The sequence below is a fragment of the Polyodon spathula genome, chromosome 15 (genome assembly GCF_017654505.1).
Source record: "Polyodon spathula isolate WHYD16114869_AA chromosome 15, ASM1765450v1, whole genome shotgun sequence".
Lineage (NCBI taxonomy): Eukaryota > Metazoa > Chordata > Actinopteri > Acipenseriformes > Polyodontidae > Polyodon > Polyodon spathula.
The window spans coordinates 21,938,826-21,956,011 of record NC_054548.1 but is presented as its reverse complement, the minus strand read 5'-3'; the positions used below and the strand labels follow the sequence as shown (position 1 = coordinate 21,956,011).

The 17,186-nt window shown below is 34.6% G+C and overlaps 1 protein-coding gene and 1 pseudogene across 1 annotated transcript; one reads left to right on the top strand and one right to left on the bottom strand.

Moving 5' to 3' along the window:
• The first annotated feature begins 52 nt into the window (after positions 1–52).
• On the top strand, positions 53–4,261 carry LOC121327544 (annotated as a pseudogene).
• Positions 4,262–5,536: 1,275 nt separating this feature from the next.
• On the bottom strand, positions 5,537–8,201 carry LOC121328063 (cathepsin G-like). The gene is made up of 5 exons (XM_041272535.1): positions 8,121–8,201; positions 6,982–7,129; positions 6,453–6,594; positions 5,905–6,159; positions 5,537–5,794 (listed from the first exon to the last, which is right to left on the bottom strand). The coding sequence occupies exons 1-5, from the start codon at positions 8,173–8,175 to the stop codon at positions 5,648–5,650; spliced, it is 747 nt and encodes a 248-aa protein (XP_041128469.1). The 5' UTR covers positions 8,176–8,201; the 3' UTR covers positions 5,537–5,647.
• Between the last annotated feature and the right edge of the window lie 8,985 nt (positions 8,202–17,186).

Sequence of the window (17,186 nt, the reverse complement as noted above, 5' to 3'; positions counted from 1 at the left end):
TTTTTTTTACGTGGTTGGATGTGTGCATCCGGTTGCCGGGAGAGCAACAAAAATGGCGTTGCTTGACAGAGTAAGGGTTTTTGTGTTGGGAGACACAGTTGAGTTCTTGAAAGATGCAGTAAAATACACAAAATTATAATTCTGAATGTTTTTCATTAAATATAAACCTCCCCAAATCGCTTCAAAGGAAAAGTAATACCTTATGCATTAAGCAACTAATAGTGGTTTTGAGACGTATATTTTTAAAACTAGGTGATTTATGATCATGATCCTACAACACACTACTCCTGATAAGGTAAAGTCCAGTCTAGTAAGTCGGCAGAATTGGTGGGTAGCCTACTGATCATGATAATGATGTATTTGATAGTATTAAAAAAAAAAAAAAAAAAAAAAAAAAAAAAAAAAAAAAAAGTACTGTGTTTTAAGAGAAAACTACCATCTGGATCAGTATCGTGATGTAATTGCCATGCAGTGCAAGTCACCAAGAAATTACTGATTGTGACTGTCAATAAATATTGCCTTTCATTTCCAAAGTGATGCTGCGATGTAGGCTTAATAGTTGAAAACATCTATTCACCACCAGTAAATAACTCCTTGAGAACCTTTTTCTCACCTCATGTACACCTTGCCATGTATTTACTAAAATAAATAAATCAAAATGAATGCTAATAAATATATTACATCAAAATGTACTAAACAAAATGAAATATTGCAGTAAAGATTAGACAATGGACTAATGTGTTTTAGACTACATGCACAACACACTATTTTGCCGGTGTTGGCAAATCCTCTCTGGTTCACTTGCTGTGTCAGAATCAAATGCTGGGTAACCCCTCATGGACAGTTGGCTGCTCTGTTGATGTGTGAGTAAAGCAGATTCTTTGAGTGCTCTTGCTAACTGCTTATCTCACACCGTTAATTTTGCCTGTAGTAACTGGTATTAAGAAAGGTCCCACAAGGAATCCCTGGCCATACTTTGGCACATGGAACGCTTTAGAGGGGATTATTGCTATAAAACTGGCTAGATTTCTGTGAAAGCCTAAATGATTTGCGTTGCTTCATTTCACAGGTTCACGGCTACAAAGAAGGAACACCTGAAGAGTAGACATACTACATAGAGCTGTGGGATGTTGGAGGCACAGTAGGCAGTGGCAGCAGTGTGAAAAGCACCAGAGCAGTGTTTTACAACTCTGAAAATGGTAATCTGTGACCTACCAAATTCCAGAAAATAAGCGAAGTGACGTGTTGACAAGGACAGCTTTCCTGGCAAAAGATTTTAACGCAGAGGAAATTAATCTGGTGTGTTTTTTTTAATTCCCATTTAATTATAATTGGGAATTGTATATTTTGTTTTGTTAGTTGTACCTAATGCAGTGCTACTAATCCTGTATATTTCTGATGTTTCATAAGCTGTGTGTATTCATTCTGGTGTGCACCATGTCCTTCGTTAATATTATGCGCTACTGGCAGAGCATATCTCAGTGGACTGGGAAATACTGGAGGCGTCTGTACTGTATGTATGTATGTCACAAGAGTTGTACATATATCTAGAGAAGGGGGAGGCCACCTTTGGTCTTCCATTGCATGCTTTGATGAAGATTAATACAATAATTAAGGACCTATTTGGACAAAGTCTTGCAATTGACTGGGCTGTAATAGCCACTGCTCTAGATTATGGGAGGCAACCTTTGCTATTCCATTCTAGTCCAAACTATGGCTTTAGCAGTGAGTTTTAGAGGAATGTTCAGTCCGGGTATTTTTTTTCAAAGATATTGAATGGAATGTAATGGAATGTCACTTGAGCACCGATTTATCTAACCCTACTCTAGAGAACCGCAATGTGATTAGGACATTCTTCAGCATAGAGTATAGAAACTTCCAGAATCCGGGGATATAAGAGGGAACTATCCAGTCATGACATCTTTGTCACACTTTCATTTTTAAATGAACAGACATTCATCTGTTTACTTTGCTAATTTATATGTAATATAGAATGTTAATTTGATTAAATTCCAAATGTATTAATCATTTATTTTATATTTTTATAGGATTCTACTACTCCAATGTATTTAGCAGCAGGCTCATCCAATGCGGTCAAGCTAAGTAGGTTTTTTGATAGGATGAGTTTCAAATATAGGCCTATTTAAAATAGTAGATACAATCCTTATCCAATAGCTAGCAATGAATGCCATCGATTGGAAGAACATAAGCATACATATTTTGACAGAACCTCATATAAAATGTCTTTCATTCAAGATTTAATGTTCATTTTCAGTTTTAGTACAGCAAAATGTTGTCTTTTCTTTTTAGTGTAATAGAAAAGTGATACTTTACAAGGGATGGGAGTCGGGTTAGTTTGCATTATTGTGTGGTCTTACAAAATTCAAACTGTAGAATAAACACTATTGATCCAGGACTAAAATACTGTTCAAGTATCCTGGCAAAAGTCTTCTGTAAATGTTTGTACACAGTGTAGTTGTAGATCACTATTATGACAGGGTACACACAACACACACTGTAGCTTTAAGTTAATACAGGGTGTCCTGTATTGCTTAAGAGATGTTATTACAAAGTGAAGCTGAGTGTTTCTGGCTGTTCAAACTATGCAAATGACGTACACTAATAATCTTACACAGAATGTATTGAGTTACAAATCACAAAATTAAGTTTGCACGCAGGATTTTTTATTAAATTTATCATCTAATTTTCTGGAATTTCAACGAGATCCATAAATTGTAGAATTACTTCTTACATTATTACACTGTTGGGTGTTACAGAAATCCACCACTAAATGGAGACTTGTTAGTATCCCTGCCAATTTGAGCAAGCATAGCTTAGACTAGAGCCGTGACGGGTACTGTTTGTTTTAATACCTGGGTGATTCATTAAAATATGTTTGGGATCATCTCATGCTGCTTATTCATTAGCACTTCTACAGTTATTTGTGTATACTGTTTCTGTGCTGATGTCAGGGAATACAAAATATTTGATACAAATCCATGGGTTTGCCCATGCAGTTGTGATGATGTGATCATGATTTTTCTGGGAAGAGGAGCTTCTAAAAATAGGATAAAACCTTTAAAATCATATATCTCTGTAGCTATATATCTTAAGTATTGATCAGAAGCATGTCATGTGCTGTGATATAAAGCAGTGCACAATTGGAGCTGGGTTTGACGCTCGTAATCCTTCAAGAATGTCAGCCCCAATCCAGAGCAGCTGACCCAGCCCCACAGAGCTGTTAAGGTCGGCTGAAAGAACTCTATTCAGCCTGAAACAAAGAAGAATTAGGGAGGACATAACTGAAGTCTTTAAAAATGTAAAAGAAGTTGACATTGTTAACCCTAATCAATAATTTAAGCACAGTAAAGAAACCAAGACCAGTGGCAGCTGGAAATTAGGTGGGGATAGATTGAGGACAGAGGGAAGTAGATGGGTATGGAATGGGTTGCCTAGTCCTGTTATTGAGGCTGAATGACTTGGATCCTTTAAGACCCAACTTGACAACATTTTTAGATCAATCTGCAACTAGGAGCTGGATTACCTTAATGACCTCTTCCCAATTGTAAATGTTCTTATCTTATTTGTTAATTCATTATTTCTTACACACTGTGCCTACACTAACCACAACACTATGTACGACACTTCTCTTAAACTGCTGTTTCCTTTTCCTCTGTAGATGCCAAGATTCTCAGAAAGAAAGCAGTATGGAGCAGGGAACTGCATGAGCCTCCACTACGACCAACCCTCAGTTCTAGCAATGTGGGTTTAAAGGAGGACTGTACCACAAGTTGCATTCTACATTGGGAGTAATGTTCCAAACACCATACAATATGCTGTACCTTTCTGGTTATTAACGAGGGGCCTTTTATTTATTCTGTCAAAAAACGTGTTATCAGTTTAATGTGAGACAGGGTCAATAGATGTATAATGATGATAAGTGTGTATCCTGAGTCATGTCGATTGGTTGTCGAGTGACTTCTGGTGACTTGAGGCCAGTTTAGAACTTTTTTAGTCTTCTTTGTAATTGGAACCAGTCCCTTTGGGAGCCTAAAAGCCTGGCAGACTTGGAGACCTTAACAATAGCTGGTCTCTCAGGACTGCCTAGAATGAGGCACAATGTTTATGCACATTTGTGAGAGCTTAATAAAGAATGTGGTTCCCTTGCTGCCTGTGCAGTAATACTATGAAGGACTTCTGGGAATCTGTTAGTCTGGCACAAAATATTTATTTCCACAAAAAATAAAGTTTTATATTTTAAAAGGACTCAAATATTGGAAGCAATTCAGTTATTTCTGTCAACAAATATGTTGTATTGTTTTGTTGTTTAGCAGTAATGATTAATTTGTAAAAATAAATAATTAAATATGTAAATTATTTTAAAATAAATAATTTCAAAAGATTGCAACATTTTTGTAATGTTTTTTTTTTTTTTTTTTTTTTTAATATGTTTATATGGTTTTATTCTGACAAATTCATCTCTTAGCTGCAACCTACAGTGCCAGAAATATGGCATACCCCACAATAGTTTCCTTTTGTGTCTGACAATGAGTTGCTTGTAGAGCAGTCTACTTTCAAAAGGCTTATAAGGTGTGGGGGTGTGATTAGCAGGCTAATCAAGTCTGCTATTGGGATGTCTGCCTTTAGTTTTGTCACTGTTCCCTGGCATAGGGGAATGGTCCCTGGAGAGCTGTGTGTTGAGCTTGTCTTGAGTGGCTTATTCCGTTGAGTTGTCTTAAATAAAGCACCTCGGCTGCCTAAACTGGGTCTCATGACCCATTAGGTCTTACTTGCACCCTAAACACGCTACGATGCGTCTAGTAGGTATGTTTCACTTGCTTACATTTTTACCTATATCTGTAGAATATCCAATTATGATGAAATTGGTTACAGCAGGCATAATCACAAGTTAAGAATAACTTCTATCTGGTTATATCTGGAGGAACCTGCCCGCATGTCACATTTTGTTTGTGTATAGGGTTGATCAGTCAGCTACTTTTCAATGATACTGGCAATTCAAATGGTTGTGTTTATGGTGATACAGGATGTGCATACCTAGTTCTGTACATTTGAGTATTAGACTATTTTCAGTAGCTCTGCTTGCAGACCTTTTGTTCTTTTCTGCAAGCCACGTCCTTCATGACCAGACACCTATTTTCTACAGTTTTTTTTTTTATTATTATTTAATTTTTTTTTTTTTTATTGCTGATAGAGGAAATCACTTTAACACATTAAGTAACTTTTGCAAAATTAAATAAATGCATCTAATTAACAAATAAATATTCTCTTTGGTACTGCAATAACTTAATTTACTAGGAGCAGTTTCTAGATTCAGGGTCATCGGTTGGTAAAAAGGTTTAGGTGTAAAAAAAAAATTGTGGCAATGCAGTCAGAGTTTTTGTGTTATATCAAGTAATAAAGTTACATTTGAAATAAGATTACAGAAAATCAGGGAGTGTATTTTTTTGTTTAAGATTATTAAGATTGTGTTGTTTTTAAAGACTTGAAAAATCAAAGAAAGAATTAATATTGACATTTTTAATGAAACAATCAATACAATTTTGGAAATGCTTGATAGAGATGTGGAAACACTACAATGTTTCAAGAGTACTCTCAACATTTTGTTTTACATCTGTTTCACACGTAACTATTCCATTGTTTCTTTTATCCACGGAATAAGGCTTGCGATTTTCATGTAAACCTGCGGGCGCGTGGGATCCTCACAGTTCTGTCCTGTGAATGCAGCAATTCCTTGTGCTTTTGTATTGCACAAGAGAGGGCCTCCTGAGTCGCCCTGAAATAAAGTAATTTGCATGTTTAGAATATTGTTGGATTGTTATAAAATGGCAGCTTATATTATACGAGACAAATAATGAGGTAGCCCTATAAACCATACAGACGTACCTGACACATTCCCCTTTGTCCATTGAAATTTGTGCACAGCATCCTTTTATTCACATATTCTTTCCACACCTTTTTGCAGTCTTTCATGTCTTCTATAATCACAGTTACTTCTTGAAGAACATTTTCAGCTCCCCCAGTGTTATGCTTCTTACCCCAGCCTGCTACAGTGCATTTAGTCTTGGCTGGAACATCTCCCTGTTTCCTGGGGAGCCCTATCACTTTCACATTCTTATTCAGAGTGGCATTTTTAGCAAGCTATTTAACAAAAGAAAAAACGGCAAGGAAACAAAATCAGTTATAAAATTCCCCAGTTATCATTTTACAGAGCAGTTATGCAGGAAATGCAGGAAGATTTGAAAATAAAATGTAAAGGATGTTAAATGTCAAGTGAAATGTTGAAAAAAAAATCCATGTAGAGACATTTGAATTTTGATCAAATTGATAGGCAATGTTTGAATTTTCCCACAGAACCCAGCAAGTTTGAATAAATAAAATAATCTGACCTACTGTTTGAATGGCAAGTGCCATGCAAAACTATCAATAAATACCTTCAGTAACATAACATCAAAGTTATATTTGTCCAGCGAATTCAATTTGTGCTTGTAGAATTGTTTTACTTCAATCTTCTGCTGTGATTTTTCCTTGACTTTTAGATTGTGGGCACCCAAAACCACAGTAAGAGCTCTGTCTCTAAAAACAAACAAATGTTGACATAAAAATACACAATTTGAGAATTTAAACTTTAATATAAGATCATTATTAAAAGTTAATTTACAGTCTGCATTCTGCTGCAATATCGTAGTACTTTTGTTGTAGAAGGGCTAGAAAGTCAATTAGCAGTATTATGACTGGTCTCCAGTTTCTTGTGTTACAAATAATGAAGTTAGCAGTCTTAGATATCCAGTTGACTAAGTTAATCCAGTTGACCACCCCAAGTCCAAATACGAAAAGATTTCGCGGTTCTAAAAATGTCAATTAACCCCAAGCCGATGAGGTCAAAGTATGTGTACTGTATAATTCTGTTTTAAAGTTGTTTTTGCATAAAAAGGTTTTTACCTTTATTTAAGGATTACTTACTTGTAACAATGGGCAGCTGTCAAAACAAAGTCTTCGCGCACCAGGAAGCCTCCACACACATGCTGATTATCAATCTGCAGTGAAGCCATGTAGGGTCTGGAGTGAGGCTTTGCTTCCCTGCCTCCAATAATAGAACTATTGAAAGCTCCTAAAAGTGAGTCACAGACTGGTATAAGACATTTGATAAGAACAGCCACCAAGCATGGTAGAGGCCCTGAAATCTCTTGTTGGTTTGTTTAATGTTTTATGACAATGGGTAAGGCTGAAACAAAACTTCGCGTGGGTGTCTTTATAGTGTCTTCTCTTGTCCCTTAAACCCGTGTTGAAGTTTAGCTGTGAATACTGTTCAACTGTCCTTTATACCCTATCAGGTGGGCAACATTTGCACCTGTCACGGTAATTCTAAGGAAGCTCAAAATGTCTGGTTTCATATATTTTACCCTCTCTCAGATGTTGTCAAGTAGTCATCCCTGACGCATGAAAGTTGAATGCTTTTATTAAAGATATGATCACATGTAAGAGCACCTACAATTAACAATGACTCTTCATAATTCTTTAATACATTTAATTGTATTCATAAAACCTTTCTTGATCCTAGAAAACGAAAGTTTATCAATACACTCAAATAAAGTATGTGTTAAAATGTATTGTTTCAAGGGCACTGCTGTAAAACAAACAGAACAATACCATGTGAACATGAGCACAAAGCTTATCAAATCTACCACTAAGTGACACGTTCAAACATGACTAACATTATTTTTTTATTGTAAATAATAAAACAAGTCTGTTTATAGTGAATAAATATCAATGTATAATATAAATGAGTAGGAGTACTGACGTATTTATGTATCTAATGATGATAACTCACCATTAATGCCACAAAAGGCACCAACACAATGTGGCCTAATTAAATGAAAATGATGCTACTGGTTTCACACTCAATCAAAATGTTGTAAAGCAGTATATCCGTTCCTATCTGATTCTAATTAATTCACATGAAGCAACTTAATCATGCAATTTAAATGTATTATTCAATTTAAAATCATAACCATAACCTCAATAATTCATGATGAACAAACAGTCATTTTAAAGAAAAAGCTAACTATTTTAATGATTTGCCATGGAAAGATACTCCTTACCAGTTGGAACCCAGGGATGAAGCAAAAGAAGGACGGTGAACATCAAGTAATACATTTTTAGCCAGCAGTCGCTAGTGAGACCCTGAAATGAAGAAGGGGGTAATGAAGTTTTAATATATCTTCCGTGATAACCTGACAGGATATGGTGGTAAACACCTTTTTATTTAACATCTTGATGCAAAAGTATTTAGCAGATGCTATATTGCAACAGTGCAGAGGTGGGCTACAAGGGGCTTTCCATCCAAGAGTTGTTTACATAAAACACAGAATCATTACCAGTTTAGAAAATGCATGCAACTCATGCAAATGTATCTTATGTTTTATTTTTTATTTTTTATTTATTTTTATCTTGGACAATCATGCTCTTGACCTGAACCCTGTAAAAGAGATCTGAATCTCAAAGAAACTTCCTGGATACAGTATTATTTATTATCCATGATCACCATTTCCTCTGTTGAAGATCTTTTGGTTCTTTGCCTGTATTGTGACACGCATATATGTCAACACAGAATTCACCTTCATAATGGCTCTATACCACTGTATACCTATGAGCATAGTCCTTCATAAACACTTTCAAAATCAACTACATGTGGATCTGACATAATACAAAAAGCCAAAAGCTGTGCTGGGTTAATGAGACAACAATTATCATATTTACCAGAACAAAGGTATGTGTAACAGCAGTAGTTTACGGCAGGAGTTTAGGTTCAGGTAAATTGTAACGATATTTCATGTTAGTTTTTAAATTAGATGTTTCTTATCACTATTAAAAACTGTCCATGTTTCCAACTGTTTTGTTCATTTGTTATCAAATAATAATAAAATATTCATGATGATTTTTTGTAACAACTGACATTTCACATTTGTGAGTCATAGCGTGTGATGCTCACTTGTGACTCTTAGATTAAACCTTCTTTTAAATTACTGAACTGAGTATTGAATATTCAAAAAGAATATTTTTAATTTCATGAATATCATATATATTTTTGCATTGAATTTGCAGTGAGATAGGTTATATTTGTTACAATATAACATATATCTAAGATATATATATATATATATATATATATATATATATATATATATATATATATATATATATATATATATATATATATATATATAGTACCAGTCAAAAGTTTGAGTACACCTGCTTGAAACCAGGTTTTTCATGATTATCTATGCTTTTAACTGTATAAACTTGTCTATAAACACTTAATATTTCATTATATGATACGTGTAATTATATAAGCTGATAATCATAAGTGAATTGCATTCAAAAATTTAATTTTTAAATGAAAATGTAAATCTTGTCAGTTTCAATGAAATCGTCACCCAAAGCAAAGACATGTCGCATGATTTCCTGCTGAAATGCCTTGTGTTTGTGAGGTTGTTATTAAGGCAAAGGGTGGCTATTTTGAAGAATCCAAGATTTAGAGACAATTTTCAATTTTCTGGAACATTGCTTTGATCCTCTTTATGTTTTGTTTTGTATATTGTAACATGTATTTTCATTTTCAAGTATTTACAGAAACGTATACGACATAAAACATTGTCAATTATGAAAAAAACCTTGTTTCCAGCAAGTGTACTCAAACTTTTGACTGGTACTATATATATATATATATATATATATATATATATATATATATATATATATATATATATATGATGTAAAATATATACCTATATGACACTTATTACGACACATTATTTTATTGGATAGAGTGAATTCAATGCAAAAATACAATATTATATCATATTTTTGCAAAAGCAATGTGTTCTTTTTCATAGGAAAGTATTTATTTTGAGCCAATTCATATTCTAAATTGAAACATCAGGAAACCTGCCATTAGGAAGTTACACATGAGCCCCTACCAGTACTAATTGAAATCAGGCAGTGTTAATGCAGCTGATCCTAAATGTTGCATGATCGTCACATATTAAAACTGTGATAGTGAATGATGTGAATGGTAACACATGTTAACTGCACCTTATTTAGGTAGTGTAGATTGGGTATAAGTGGCAAAGCCTCTGAAACTTGTTGCATAATTTACAGGTTTCTTGATGTTTTAATGAAGAACTTGAGTCAACCCAAAACAAGATACTCTGAAAAAAGATATTTTGGGCACCAGTTGAAAAATAAACTGCAGTATGCTCAAGCCCAAAGAAAGCTCAAGTCTCTAATGAAACCACTTGCTGTTGCCTGAATAAAACTTAAACTTCTGGTTCAGCCTATTTGAAACCCATTTATCCTGTGGAGACCATCACCAAAATGTGTTAAATATATATGTGTGACCCTGGCAAAAGCTGCTGCAGAAAACATTTTAAAATAGATGGAGGTGGGCAGTCAACTATTGTACAATTCAAACACTGATGAATTTCCACTGCCCTAAGTTTATGACTATGTTTGTTTAATAAATGGGTATAAAGGCCATACAATATATAAGTCGTCCCTTTATGCCACTATGGTCCGGCTCTCATTTTCTACATAACACCATCACAATCGCTCCTACATCATTAATCAATGGAACTGCCTTGCAGCTTCTTGCTTCCAATGTGTGACTTTGGGTGGGTGTTCCTTTCTATTTGTCTGGTTCCAATATTATGCAATAACCTTCCTGTAAATATCAGAGGAGCTGACAGCTTAAATACTTTTAAAAACCCCTCTATTCAGTAAAGTGTAGGTTGTGGCTGCATGGGATGAACTGGATAGCCATGAGGCCATGCTGCTTTCTGAGTGAAAGATTTTTAATTATCCGAATGCAACGCATCACTTTTATATTTCTTTATCTAGGATACATCATCCTATTACTATTCTAAATTATTTATTGTTGTATCTTTGAATGTTATTTATTTTAAAAAGTTGTTTCATGTCTACAAATGTTTTTTCTTCTGTATGTTGTGTAAAGCATTAGGAGACACCTTTGTTGGTGTGAAGGGTGCTCTATAAAAAAAGTCTTAATTTGATTTTTAAAGTGGAAGTCAAAATAGTCTTTATTGCGCGGAAATCAAAACAGTGGCAGCCATATTTCTTCAAAGGTCAATATCAAGGTCACCAGCTCATTTAATAGGCATGGTTAAAATTAAAACCCTGTAACTATGAAGTCAGTACCTGAAATTATGCCTGATTATCAATGGCTAATGATCTGTAACACTTGTTGATCTTGACTAATTAAGCCAATAACTGGTACATAGTAAAAAGCTGCTTGTCTTTCTGTTGTAATTTGTTCCTTTGCATTGGTTTGTAGTAAGAACCAGAAGGACAGTAAAAGTGTATCTAAAGCTAAAATCGTGAGTGTTGTGTTTTGTTTGTTTGTAATTGTTTTGTATGTTACCAGAAAGTTAATACACTTCCAGAGCTGTCGCCAAGGGCCAGCACTAAACCGAACAATATTGCACCTTTGTCACAAATATAAACCTGTATTACACACCACAAGCACTACTGCACACACCCAGGAATGGTGACCATGTTGGCATATTGTGGGATGGATACTGTTTATTATTTGGGACTGTCTCTTCTTGTAATATATCCCTTCCTGTACACATTGGTGTGTACTGCCGGGGAACCATTTTCTAAAGCTGGATTACAATTATCTCTGTTTGCTTCTTTCACGCAATGCAACACTGTATAAAATAAACCACTTGGCCACAAACACCTAAAATGCGCTTGTGTATAGAGGTCATAGTGACTTACTTCTTCATGAAACTAACTGGTAAAACTATGACTTTACAGCTGTGAAGTGGGATGTTTGTGCAACCATGATCAGCAGCTCTTCCTGCACATTTCACACCTTGTGCATGGTTGGGTCTTGGTTTCTTATTTTAAGCTCCTGTTCTTTGTTGCTCAGCCATTCTCTTAGTGACCACATGCACCCCTGCAACTTTATAGTTTCTTCAATACGGATTTTCAAAATAAGCTTCCAAAAAGATCTTGCTCTGTACTGATAACCACTTGCAAAATAAATACAAAATACAGTAGAAAAAAAAATCTTGCGTTTATTTAAATAAATTTCATTTTAAAAAGACATGTTTTGTGTAGAAAACATTATGTTATTAAGAACCTGCTTTAAATGTTTGGGGGAGGGGGGGTTTGTAAGTAAAATAGGTAGGCAGACAACTTGTAAAGGCTCAGTGAAGAAATTGAAAATGTATACCACAAAAAAAAAAAAAAACTTGCAAGTGTTGTCATTAAACTTCAAGTTCCCAATATTAACAGAAATACATATCGCTTTACCCTCAGTGTTTCACCTTACAGTGGCAGATCTTGTGATGGCACAATTTCATGATGCTTTTCAGCAAAAACAATAAGAATGACCAGCTCTATGTTTCTGCCTTTTTCTCCAATTTGTGCTTCTTTGATTTGAGGAAGGGTTGGTGTAACACATCATGGAGACGTTGAGCCTGAAACAAATATCATCCAAATTACTCACAATCAATTTTACTATTGATTGTGACCCTGCTGCAACAAAGGTAGTCAAACAATACCCCTGTGGTTTATTTTAACAGTGATAACCAAGGCTTTTCAAATAAAATGTATCACCAAAACTAGAACAGACATCATTCTGTTTTAAATGTAATTTCATAATTTCTTTTAAAATAGGAAGACACAATGTTTATTTAATTTTACTACTCTTATCATCAAACTTTAAGGGCTACAGGTGGTAGATACTAAATATGTTACAGTATATAATATTTGTGACTTTGTATAATATGTGACATGGGTTGTGCTATTCCCTTTGGTCCAGACATGAAATTATTCATTTAGATTTGAATCAAGATGTACTTAATTCCTTAACATATAATTATTATTGCTATTGTTTTTTTTTAATACCTTTACAAAAATAAATAAAACAGTTAAGTTAGATTTTCACCTTCTGTGGTCCCAGACCAGGACAGAGAGTGACGTCTTCTTTGGATGCTTTGATAATACCTTCCAAAGACTGAAAAACAGGACATACTCTTAATGTTACCAAATTGGCATTTAAACACACATACACACACACACACACACACACACACACACACACACACACACACACACACACACACACACACACATATATATATATATATATATATATATATATATATATATATATATATATATATATATATATATATATATATATATATATATATATATATATATATATATATATATATATATATATATATATATATATATATATATATATATATATATATATATATATATATATATGATAATATATTTAGTCTACAATATCTCGCAAATTATGCAGACATAAATAACTGAACAACCAAATGTTTGCCAGAAGAGTTAATGAGTCTGTCTTATTTATTGACTTCATGGCTGTCAAACAATCACTCACCTAGGTTTACACACAGAGACAGCAATACTTAGATTACTATGGCAAGCCAAATTATCATTTAGAGATATCTCAATTTGCATTTTAAGATATCTTCAAATATTTAGGGATATCTGTAAAACATTTCAAGATATCTCAAATTAAGTTACAGATATCTTTAATTGTGCAGTTTTTAAGATAGCTACAATTAATTTAAAAATATCTGTAAATCAATTTGAGATATTTAAAAATGAAATAAAGATATCTCAAATTGATTTACAGATATCTTTAAATACTATGGAAACCATATGGATTATGCTAGCATGGCACGCCAAACTGTCATTTACAGATGTTTTAAAATTAGGGTTTTTAAAATATCTCTAAATCATTTAAAGATATCTCTAAATAACTTCCTGTTCATTTATAGATATCATTAAATAATTTAAAGACTTCTACAAATAACATCCTGTTCATTTAGAGATATCTTTAAATAACTTTCTGTTTATTTGAAGATATCTTTAAATGGACAGGAAGTCCTTTGAAAACATAGAGCATTTTCACAGGAAGTAATTTTATCTGAATTTTATCTTGAAATGGCTTCCTGTTCATTTGAAGTTATCTTAAAATGATTTAGAGATATCTCTAAATGAACAGGAAGTTATTTGAAGATATCTTTAAATGATTTACAGATATCTTTAAATGAACAGGAAGTTATTTGAAGATATCTTTAAATGCTTTACAGATATCTTTAAATGAACAGGAAGTTATTTGAAGATATCTTTAAATGATTTACAGATATCTTTAAATGATTCAGAGATATATTTAAATGCACAGGAACGTTATTTAGAGATATCTGAAAATTATTTAAAGATATCTCAAAAACATTTAGAGATATCTTAAAATGATTTAAATATATCTAAAAATGCTTTTTAAAGCTCAATTTAAAGATATCTGTAAATCATTTTAAGATATCTCTAAATGTATTTTCGATATCTTAAAATGATTTAGAGATGTCTTTAAATATTTTAAGATATCTTCAAATACTTAGAGGTATCTGGAAATGATTTAGAGATATATTCAAATATTTAGAGATATCTTCAAATATTTAGATATATTTATACATTAATTTGAGATATCGCTAAATGACAGTTTGGCTTGCCATAAGATTACAAGGATGTGCAAAAAAAAAAAAAAAAAGTTTAAATTGTAATGGGATTTTCCTTTCTCATAAAACACAAATGCTTTAACTGCAGTTTTGTTTAGAATTGTTGCATAGAACACATGCCACCTGGTGGCTTAATGTTGTAATTGCAGCTTCTTCTTAAAGGGATCACTTCTACCCTAGACAGGAAGTCATGTTCGACTCTTCAGTACCTGTCTGGGGCTGACAACGATGCTGTTTCCAGTTCCAAGTGGCTTTGGGGACCTGCCGGAGACCACCCCCTCCCTCTGGATGTCCTGCTTCCTTTCTGACAGAGTGCCTGCTCTCTGGTTTCCTTCCAGAGCAGCCCTGACTTCCTGTTTCTCAATATGAGCAGCCTTGGCTCCAGGACTCCTCTCTTGAACAGTTGCAGTGCCATCATCCACTGCTTCTCTCCCAGAAGGCTTTGAAGGTTTCCCCCCACCACCACCCAGCATCCCTCTTTCCCTGTCTTTATTTTCTGGGGTTGCATCACTCCCAGAGGCAGAGGGGGGGCTTTTCCCTGGACAATAAACTTGCTGTATGACAGTGATTGGTCATCAGGGATCATTGTAGACTGGGCTGACTTTCTAGACACAGAGGTGTCATTGCCATTGCTTTTTGTGGACTTAAATAAAGATTTTACCTGCAGGCAAAAACATAAAGATACCAAAGCTTTTAAAAGACCACTTACAACTGCATCATCAATGAATCAACCACTTAAGAACCTCAATGTGAAATATTTTTCAAATATCAGTTAGTAAGTATTTAAAGATGGCATGTTTTCAAATAAAATACATATGTGAATTGAGTTTCAGGTTACAGTAGGGTCTTGATCTGGAATGACCCAATAACTATTGATAAAAACAACAGTAAATGCTACAGTATAACATATTAGTCTTCCCTTCCATATTTATAAGTTTTGTTTAATATATTACTTTTAAAACTATGGAGTAAGAACCCTATGAAAGATATCTCAAGATACATATTTTACCCCTGTCTCAAAGAGCTCTGTATCATTTAACCGTTAAGTAAGTTGATTATTGGATTTTCGGCTACTTACAAAACGACAAGACAGTTTATTTGATTTTATTTGATTTTATTTGTATTTTTTCCTGTCACGGTTGAGTGACCTTATCATCTTGGCATGGTTGGATCAGGGCATTAACGGTATTCTCCTGACTTGCTGTGTGTTGACTTTTTTTCTTGCTGTTAAGCTTGAGTGTAATAGGCGTGTACTTTAGCTGATTGTGGTTGTTTAGTAACTCCAGTAAAACTATTACAGGAAAACGGTGGTAATACAGGTGTCAACTCTGTGACGTAAATTGCTGGGCACCTTTCCTGTCTTTGTGGGTTTCTTTTTTATTGTGTTTTTTTGAGAATGTACATACAAGAAAGTGTTGATTGTACAGTTATTTGTTGTGCTTGTATCATCAAGACTTTGTTTATAGTTCGATTGGTACAACATGCAGGTTAAATTTGGAAAAATTTGTACTATTTTTAAAGCATAACCTAAAACTATACTTTAACAAAATACCAAGTTAAAGTGTTAGATGTGGATTTAATACTTTTGTGTGTGTGTGTGTGTGTGTGTGTGTGTGTGTGTGTGTGTGTGTGTGTGTGTGTGTGTGTCACAATCAAAGCAACAAACTGACCACTTTGTTTTCATTCCAGTGCAACATAACTAGGCTAGATAATGTGTTACTAAATTCATACCGGCCTGGAAACCGTAATATTAAATAACAAGCACCGGTGTTGCAGCATTGCATAACTCATCTAAGGAGGCTCCATGAATGAAAGCCCACGAAGTTGCCTGGCCCCTGGTAGAATGGGTCGTAATGTCCCCCAGTAATGGGGAGTCCGTCTGTTCATACCCCAAGCGTATAGCATCTGTCATCCAGTGCACTAGACGTTGCTTCAATAGGGCCTGACCTCTAGAGCGGGACCCGTAGCAGACAAACAGGAGGTTGGACCGTCTCCAGGATGCCGTCCTATCCAGAAAACAACACAGAGGCTGAACTGGGCATAATGTGTGCTGTCTACGGTCCTCCTCTAACTCATGCTGGGGAGGTCTGAAAGTTTCCAAAACCATTGATTGGTTAATATGGAATGAGGATGCCACCTTTGGCAAAAAGGATGGATTTGTTCTTAATGTTACCCGCGAGTCACTTCCAGTGAAAGTCATACATGTGTCATTGATTGACAGTGCATGAAGCTCACTTACTCGCTGATGTAATGGCTATTAAAAATGCCACTTTTAATGAAACAGGGCGCAGTTCTGCTGATGCCGTGGGCTCAAATGGGGGACCATAAGTACCAGTTCTAGATCCCACTTGGGGACCATACTTTTCATGGGAGGATGAAGCCTCTGAGCCCCTTTAAGAAATTGCATTGCCAGGAAATGTGCTCCAGGGGAGACTGAGTCAATTTTGTCATGGCTCACTGATATTGCTGCCAGGTATACCTTCAAAGTGTACACTGATTTTTCTGCGTCAAACAAGTGTTGTAAGAAGGTTAATGTTGTCTCAATAGGGCAGGTCACAGGATCGCGACCTT